At 50.4% G+C, this 9,671-nt stretch overlaps 1 protein-coding gene across 2 annotated transcripts in view; it reads right to left on the bottom strand.

The window, feature by feature from the left end:
- Positions 1–9,671, bottom strand: part of Ptpn11 (protein tyrosine phosphatase non-receptor type 11) — a 60,874-nt gene that overhangs the window by 12,932 nt on the left and 38,271 nt on the right. Inside the window, exons 10-13 of one of the 2 annotated variants that reach the window (XM_052167520.1) lie at positions 7,061–7,192; positions 2,519–2,685; positions 1,630–1,697; positions 1,021–1,172 (exon numbers count right to left, since the gene is read on the bottom strand). In XM_052167520.1, coding sequence (XP_052023480.1) covers positions 1,021–1,172; positions 1,630–1,697; positions 2,519–2,685; positions 7,061–7,192 — 519 coding nt within the window. The remainder of the gene's footprint in view (positions 1–1,020; positions 1,173–1,629; positions 1,698–2,518; positions 2,686–7,060; positions 7,193–9,671) is intronic. The other variant, XM_052167521.1, reaches the window with a different exon arrangement.

Raw genomic sequence — 9,671 nt, 5'->3', positions numbered from 1 at the left:
CTCTTTACCACCACAAAAAAAATTGCTTATGTTGAATTCCTATTTAAAAAGCTAAAGTTGGGGATGGCTGGCTGGTTGATCAATCCTGTGACCTCAAACCTCTGCACACTCAGTTTGATAGCACGCTCTTACCTCCTGACACAGTGTCTAAGTGAGTGCCTAAACTCAGAAGGCCCTTGCCTCTGGCTCTCAAGGAGGATGGTGTAGCTCTCTTCTTCCAGGCCAGTATGGTGATGCACACCTTTGATCACAACAATTGGAAGGCAGAGCAAGTGCATCTGTGAGTTCAAGGCCAGCCTGATCCTCAAATTGAGTTTTCGGTACAACCAGGGCTACACAGAGAGATAATCACATTTTTTTTAAAGCTACTCATTAAGAGCCAGCCAGCCACACTGTGACACTCACCAAGTCCCCTTTCCTGGGCTTTCTGCAAAGCAATAGCAATAAAAAGGACAACTGTGGTTGGTGTTTAGACACCACCCATCTGCTGCAGCACAACAGGGTTTGGGAGGAGAGTAAGAGAAGCTCCCCAAAAGAATGGCTCTCCCCATCTCCCTCAGCTCAGCGTGTCCTAATGAGCTCAGCTTCGTGGGCCAGAATAGTCTCACATGGAAAGGCTCCAACTGCACCCTTCATTATGCATAGCTTATTAAAATTGAAATTCACTGTTTCAATGCAGCCGAATTAGTGGCTCAAACTGCCACGCTCTATTGAAAATAAGGCATTCATTTTATAAGACGGAATCAGGATACATCAGCCTCGAGCAAAGCTGAAATGGCTGGAAGCTGCAGGCCCTGAGTGCTAAGCCTAGCGTGTGAAAGCCACTGCCTTCCTCTTTGTGTGGCAGAGCCCTGACTGCCAGCTCATGATGATGGCCCCACACTTCTTCCCTCAACTGGGAGGCAGTGGATGGTGATCACAGCTTCAGGGAGGACAACTGTTAACATTTCCCAGGTGAAGAGAGCAAGTCCAGGAAGCCTGGCCAGGAGCTGAGCCACGTGTCAGACCCTCATTCCATACCTGCTCCTCCTCGATCCTGCGCTGCAGCGTCTCTATGTAATGCTGGACGGCCATGTAGATGAACCGGTACTGTGCTTCTGTCTGGACCATCCCTGACCTCTGGGACCGCACCATCTGAATGGTTTTAGGAACGTCGATGTCACAGTCCACACCTGCAAAGCACAGACCCTAAAGCTGCAGCACACAGGTCTGGGGTGAGCTGCTGGGCACTGCCTTCCATAGTAGGAAAGGACAGAGCTAGTCCTTTCCCTCCCACTAGCCATGCGGGCTGCAGGGCAGGACTCCTGAGCCAACACTCACAACAATGCCAGGAAACGCAAGGACAAAGTGCTGGGGTCAGAAGCCCCTCACTCCCCGAGAATGCTACCCCACACCACGGCAGGGGATGAGTGGTAGGAGGGGCCATGTGACACAGGTGACAGAAGAGACGGTGATAGGACCAGAGCGCTAGGACTGTTTTCTAGCAAAAGTCATTGAAAGTGAATCTTATCTGGATTTCCATAACTGCTTCTTTCTCCTGCAAATTCTCTCTCCCAGCTACTTTTCCTGGCACTCTCCTGTCACAACCCTGAACAGGAATTGCGACTTCTCATCCTCCAGATGACCTACCTTTCTCTCGAATGATGTCAATAAGGATGTCAATCACAATGAACGTTCCTGTCCGGCCGATCCCAGCACTGCAGATAGAAGAGTCAAGAGCTGAGGAACCCAGAGGCACTGAACAACACATGACATCTCATCTCTACTCCCAAGGTTCATGCAACTTTTACTTAATAACAGTTGGACAAATTATAGTTCTTCTGGGCATAGAAACTGGCCAGCAGACTCACGGCTTCCTGTCTGAAAGGCCACAGCAGATATTCAGAGGAAGAAATGTGTATTCATTTCTATCCTAAATAGTCAAATTCTAGCTGCAAAACCTACATTTATAGTGGTTTAAAAACAGAAACAAAGCTGGGCAGTGGTGGTGCACGCCTGTAATCCCAGCACTCTGGGAGGCAGAGGCAGGCAGATTTCTGAGTTTGAGGCCAGCCTGGTCTACAGAGTGAGTTCCAGGACAGCCAGGGCTACACAGAGAAACCCTGTCTCAAAACAAACAAACAAACAAACAAAAAACAACAAAAACAACAACAACAAAAAAGAACTGAACAGCCCAGCCATGGTGGTACAGGCCTCTTACCGCAGCGTACTAGAGGCAGAGATAGTGGCCACCCTGGACTACACAGTGAAATCCTAGCTCAAAACAACAAGTGACGGATGAGGAAAGGCCACTCACTTCTGGATGGGCTCAGCATAGGAATGAGACTGTAAGAAACAGATGCACCCCTCATCTAACCAACCACACGCTCGCTGAGGTGACCCGGGGCGGCCTCCACAAAGGCCACCGTGGGAAGGACTGGCCTCAGAGTACTGGAACAATGTCACATCTCTACAGAGGACAGCTGGCCCCAATCCCCTAAGTAGAAGAACCGACTAGAGGCCAGCGGGCTGGCGTCACCTGCAGTGGACCACGACAGGGCCTGCATCCGTGATGCTCTCCTGCTTGTGGTGGACCTCCTCCAGGAAGTCCAGCACACCTCCAGGGTCACTGGGCACGCCGTGGTCTGGCCAGGTCCGAAAGTGGTACTGCCAGACGGTTCTCTCTGTATTTCCCTGGAGTAGAGCCAAGAAAAGCCAGAACAGAATTAAATAAACCCAGGGCTGTGGCGTTGTGGCCACCGGGCTTCCCCAGCACCTCCTAGACAGAAAGCCGTCCTCTGGTTCACCTCCTAGACAGAAAGCCGTCCTCTGGTTCAGGAGTGCTTCTCTGAGAATCAACCCAGAGTCACAGGCCCTGACTTCCTCAATCAGGTAGCACTCAACTTCGGAGGCTACTGAGACCCCTAAGGGCTGCAGCCTGTCTTCTCAACTAGCAGCTTGGCAAACTGTAGCTTCCTCAAGCAGCTGCCCCTCTGCCGTCTGGGACCCTTGTCCTTGCAGCCTCATGCAGCCACCATGCCCACTACAGCACTGCACAGCAGACGATGAGCTTTGTGAAGTAGGTAGTGAGACTTGGGCTCAAATCCCAGACAGCCCCTTAACACAGAGTCATCACTGCATAATTCAAGCCCCCAAACGCACTTGCAAAGAACTCTGTCACACAGAGGGATTAAAGGAGCCGAACAGAGGACCCTCCCAGTCATGGTGGGGACTGAGAATATCCTGCTGTTCTTAGTGACAACCACCAGGGATCAACAGAGGTACCAGGCCACTTCAGCCACAGAAGCTCAAAGCTAGCCCAGAAGAGAGGAGAGGAGAAGAAGAAGAGAGGGAGGGAGGGAAGGACAGAAGCACAAAGCTGGCCAGAGCAGACACCAGTGGTTTCCCCATGGAGACAAGCCAGGAAACACTAAGGAAAGGGAGAGGGTTGGGAGTGCAAGAGAGAGGAGAGGAAGGAAGGGGGCTGGAAAGGCAGATATATGAGGGGAGAGAAGGGGAAGGCAGGGGTCAGAGGAACGGACAGACAGAGGGAGGCTTCAATAGCGACCAACGCTGATGAACGTCCTTACATTCAAGGACTCCTGCTGTGATTAAACAATCTCCCGTGTGCTACATGCATTTAATTTGCTGATGTCATGGAACACTAACCTTGTCGTTACTAAGTGACTGAAACCCAGGCAGCTCCATGGGTCACAGACAGGCCAAGAGAAATGGAGCATGCACAGCTGCATTGCACACAGCACCCCTTCTTAGCCAGGGCATCTCTCCATCAGTGCTGTACAGGAGGTGATTTGTCACAGCAAGGAGGGAGCAAGAGGGACCCATGCTGCCTCTACACCAGGGTAAGAGCGCAAGCGTGCCACCATCACACACACTTCCCTCTCAAAATCTCCTGGGAAACAAGATGGAGCAAGACCTGTCCCATCCTCTGTGCCCAGAGCCTGCCTGCCACTCAGAACACTGACAAGCCTGACAGCTCATCATGAGATGTCACAAGAAGGCCGGCAAGGCAGGTCAGTGGGTAGACACCTGCCACCAAACCTGACAAGCCCAGTTCTATCCTCAGAAACCTCACAGTAGAAGAGAACCAATTCCTGAAAGCTGTCCTCTGACCACCAAGGGGAACACACCTCCTGTGGCATAGACTACACACCCCTGAGGGAGCACACGAAACAGCCCTTTCTGCTCACCACCAGCCCTAGGCTCTGTTCCTCCTGCCCTCTACACTACAGGGGAAAGCTGGAGCCACTACCCACAACACCCTGGGTCACAGCCCTCTGCCCAGCCTCCCTGATGCCTTCTGTAGCCTACTCTGCAAGTGTGGAAGCCACAGGGTCATCCTACCGATCCCTTCCACTACACGGGTCCCAAGCCTCTGCTGTCCAGCTCTCCTGTACTCCCCCGCCAATTCCCACCATGTCGCCTCCAATTGCTCCTAAGCTCTCCCTGTACCAGTCTCGCCCCTCCAGTTCTGTGGTCAGAGGCTGAGTACTCAGCTCCTGCTGTGGCTGCCTACGGTTAAGTGTCAGCTTCCTTTCCTGGCCCATCTCTCAGCACACTGCACCCTTTGACTTGGCCCTAACTGCACTCTATGGTGACATATTAGGACATGTGATTCAGGGTAACCTGGACAATGGAGTGTAACCCAAAATAGCGAGACAACACCCATGTTGACTGTCCCCAGCAAGCAGCACAGTGCTAGAAACATGTACACTCATAACTCTCCTGACACCCGATGGAGATGCCCGCTCAACAGCTCTGCTCAATGCATCCACATAGCAGCTCTGCCTCTGGCTTCTCACACTGGCCACAACAATGCTGTCCACTCAGACTCAAAGCTCTCAGACACCTTTGGTCTCTCTTTTCCCTCCAATAGCCAAACTGTCCCAACCCCCTGCAAATGCCTTTTCTGGGGCCGGACTCTCACTGCTTCCATTCCATTCCATTCCATTCCCAACCAAAGGAGTGCGTACAGCAGGAAGGACCCCTGCTGGAGACATGGAGAGCAGGCCAAAGGCCCAGACCAACAGAGACCTCCCAGAGCACAGCTTTATACATGCTCACCAGGCACAAGAACTGAGACAAGGGGCTGGAGAGATGGCTCAGCAGTTAAAAGCTCTGACTGCTCTTCTAGAGGTCCTGAGCCCAATTCCCAGCAACCACATGGTGGCTCACAAACATCTGTAATGGGGTCTGATGCCCCTTTCTGGTGTGTCTGAAGACAGCTATAGTGTGCTCATAGAAATAACACATAAATAAAACTAAAAAAAAAAAAAAAAAAGATTGATTTTTAAAAAAAAGAAAGAATTGAAACAAGGTCCAAATGGTGGATAAAGCTCAAAGCTCTTAATACAACATCCTCAAACCACATGGCAGAGAGAGGGAACCAAGTCCCACAAATTATCCTCTAACCTTTGCATACGTATAGGCATGCATGCACACGCACACGCGCACACACACACACACACACACACACACACACACACCACACACAGACATACTAAATGTAAAAATGAATAAGTAAACTTTATACCCAGGAGCCAGGCATTGGGGACATGCCTTTAATTCCAGCACACTGGAGACAGAGGCAGGTGAATCTCAGTGAGTTTGAGACTAGACTGGTCTATATTGCAAGTTCCAAGCCAGCCAAATAATCAAAATAAAATAAAAATACTCAGAGAGTCACTATGGCACACACCTTTAATCCCAGCACTAGGAAGGCAGAGGCAGGAGGATCTGTAAATTTGAGCCCAGCATGTCTCTATAGACAGTTCCAGGCCAGTCAGGGATACATAGTGAATTCCTGTCTCAAAATAGTAGTAGTGGTAGTAGTAGTAATCTTATTTATAATACTAGTAAATATTATAACTAATAATTAATTTATTAACTTTTAAGGCTATGTCCAACAAGACCTAACCCAAGAGTATTTCTGCAACACTCTCCCGAACCTCTCCTGCCCAATATCCCATTTTCCTGCAGTCAGGATATCAGTGTGTGATTCAAACAATGCCTGTGCCCAGAAGGCTCATGAAGAGGCCCAACTCACTCCAGCCGAAGAAACCACACCCAGGGGACCTCAGCCTGAAGCACAGCTATATAAGTACAGGGCTTCTCAGCATACCTGCCCTTAAGACACGAGGACAGGGGCTGGAGAGATGTCTCAGCGGTTAAGAGCACTGACTGCTCTCCCAGGGGTTCTGAGTTCAATTCCCAGCAACCACATGGTGGCTCACCGCCATCTGTAATGGGGTCTGATGCACTCTTCTGGTGTGTCTGAAGACAACTACAGTGTACTCATATAAATAAAATAAATAAATCTTTCCAGCACTCTGGGAGGCAGAGGCAGGCGGATTTCTGAGTTCGAGGCCGGCCTAGTCTACAGAGTGAGTTCCAGGACAGCCAGGGCTATACAGAGAAACCCTGTCTTGAAAAATCCAAATCCCAAAAAAAAAAAAAAAAAGAAAAGAAAAGACATGAGGACAAAAGAGGTTTTCATCTAGGAAGCCCCAAAGAAATCAAACGAGGCCCTTGTAAACACACACCAAAATGACTCCAAACGGAGTCCTGGTTTGTCTTGGAGCCAGCCACTGAGGACTACTCCTGAGCCACAGCCATGGAACAGAGCTACAGCACTAGCCTTGATCACAGAGAGGCCTGGACAGTCGCTGCTTCCCCTACTTGGAGCCTGTTCTTCTGCCTGCATGCATGGCCCCTCTGGTTGGCCACTCAGGAACTGTCACCTCTCAGAGGCCCTACCTCTGTCTACCTACCCTGTCTCATGTCCCAGTCACTCTTGAACATGTCATAAGAGCTGAAGGCCAAAAGCTGGTAGTCACCCTTACCTGGAGTCATCTCTCCAGGCTCTGTGAGGAGGACCTGTGCCTACCTTGCCCACAAGGCAAGATAGTACCACCCGAGCCCAGCATCTATGAGGCACCCGATGTGGCACTCAATCATTGAGTGGCAAGACACTGGACAAAGGCTGAATGCGAGCAGAGCACCACAATGACTGCAAACCATGGACAGCTACATGGTGTCTAGAATACGACAATATACTTACTTGTCCGACCTTAGAGAGTTTGAGCTCTCGTAAGGTGTAGTCATGAGCAGCACTTTCTTTGACGTTCCTAACACGCATGACCCCATATTCTTTGAGCGCATACTCATCAGGCCAGTACTTGACACATTTGCTCTGGAAGGAACCAGAAGGAGCCTGTTAATGTCCAAACCCCTAGTCCAGACCCGCAATGAGCAATCGTCCCAGGCCTTCTGGTGACAGCGGCAGGGACAGAGCCTGCCTCCATCCTCTAGAATGCCAACAAGAAAACAATGCAAATGAGCAAAGCAGGCCACGGGAGAGGGTAGGAGGTGTCGCAGGCCCCACCCCACTGACCCCAGCCGACCCCACCCCACCCCACCCCACCCACTAGCTGCCAGAGCAGAGGCTCTGAGGATGAAAGAGGCAGAATGGGAAGGACCAGCCAATGGAGAACTGTCCCAGGGCAAGCAGAACGTGCAATCCCAGCAGTCTGCCAGTCGTTCTGGGGCTGGGCAGATGGCTGACATTGTCCTATCATGTGTGCCGTGATTTCTCTGACCTACACGTGAACAGCTCACTCAGAGTGGCAGCCAGGGTTCTAAGCCAGCTGCTTTATCTATATTCAGACCCATCTGATACCAGCCACACACCAGCTTCCCAAAACTGAGAACACAGTCTGCAACAGCTGCTGGCTTCAAGAACGGATGAGGGAAGCACGCACCATTACTAGTATGGGGCACTTGGGAGGCAGAGGCAGGCAGGTCTCTGTGAGCTCAGGGCCAACCTGGTGTACATAGCAAGATCAGGCCAGCTAGGGATGCATAGGGGGACCCTGAACAGATGGACTGAAAGCTGAGTGTGCACACTAGCCCCTGAAGGCAGAGGCAGGAGAATCACTTCGAGTGTAAGTGTGGACTGCTCTACATAGTGAATAGCAGGCCAGCCAGAACTATAGCAAGACCCTGTCTCAAAACAAACAAGAGGGCAGGCAGCTGAGAAAGAGTGACGACGACATAGAGGGACGAGGCCTTGTCTAGCCCGTGTCATCTCCAAGAGGAAAGAGTCCATCATCGACCAGTGCTGAGTCCAAGGCAAAGCATGCTCTGTTTCTGTCTTTCCGGAAGCAGTCACCCCAGTCACTCACCTTCTAAAACCACCCATGTGAACATGAGCAAGGGAGGCTTACATCAAGGACTAGAAATGCAGAGTAGCTTACAGGTAGTGAGAAACAAGAGGACAGCTAGCTACAGAGCGATGAACCCGAGAGGACGCCCAAGGCAGGAGCAGCAGCTGATGGAATAGTATGATCTCTTACTCTAAATTCAGCCATGCCTCTGTGACTGGCAGTCTGGTAGGATTCTATCATCGCCAATGTAATGGTGCTGTTTCCAACCAGTCAATTCAGAAGACAAAACCACGCCTTGAAAAGGGACATTTTAGCTGACTCACAGCACCTGCAACCCTCCGTCCAGTTTTTTGCATATTTCATGGCTGCTACATAGGAGAGCTGCCACAATCTGGTTTTCCTTCTGTGCAGTGAGGGCTGTCAACAGACTTTGTTACAGGCTGTAAACAAAGGCTGTCAAGAGACTCCAAGACTACTGTGCACACTCCCAGGATGTCATGAAAGACTGGGTCAAGGAGGTGGGGACTGCAGCTGAGCACAGGCACCAGGTGCCATCCTGCCCAGTCTTTCCCCCAGAGTTCCCAAGTGCACTTCCAACAGTGGATTCCTCTGCTACAAGCCCATGTCCTCTGTGCCAAGTGAACTCTGACATCTCCATCAAGTAAAAAGCAGGAACTGGGAAGAGCCCAGGATCTCAGGACAGCTGACATCATTGCTAAAGGCATGCAGAACCACACCAACCAAAACCCTGCACAGTCACTTGCCTCTCAGCCGCCAGGCTCAACTACCAAGAGCCCCATCTGTCCCAGGTTAGCTTCTATATGTGACCATAAAATTGCACTCAATTTTATATAATCCAATAGAGGATATCTAAAGAAAAACTTGCCAGACACAATTAAAATCCAAGTATCAAAACCCTATAAACCGATTCCACTTTGGAACGATACAAAGATAGCACAGTCGTTCGAGGAGACGCACTTTCCTGCAGGTTCTTGGAACCTACAGCATCCTATGGAAGTAGCAAGCTCAACTCGAGGGCAGGAGGCTAGGGTGTGGGGTGGAACACAAAGGATGGCTAGGAAACTGTTACAAAGTAACACACACACACACACACACACAGTGGCCAACAATCCTCAACATCCAATCTAAGCAAGCACAGGCCATAGCCTGTGAAGAATTAAAGGCAAGAACAAGACTCTTGAGCTGAGCAAACATGCAGCACAGAACACAGGCCACAGCCAATGTGTACTAACAGTGGGAGAAGACACTACCTATCCAATCAAGCACCACCATTTTATCCCTGTGATAAAAACAGAAATATCATGTCAAAAGGAGACAGAAAATATGAAAACACCCAAGCAACATGTCTGGAACAAAACCACAGAGGTTGCCATGAACATGTACCAGCCAGGCCTGGGAACAGAGCACACTCCACAAAAGACACAGCTGAGCCAAAGCACATGTCCCTGCTCAGATTGAGGAGAGAGATCTGAGGTGACGCCATCA

This window comes from Apodemus sylvaticus, chromosome 22 (assembly GCF_947179515.1).
Source record: "Apodemus sylvaticus chromosome 22, mApoSyl1.1, whole genome shotgun sequence".
NCBI lineage: Eukaryota > Metazoa > Chordata > Mammalia > Rodentia > Muridae > Apodemus > Apodemus sylvaticus.
The sequence above is the reverse complement of the archived record's forward strand: the minus strand, read 5'-3'. Positions and strand labels throughout refer to the sequence as shown.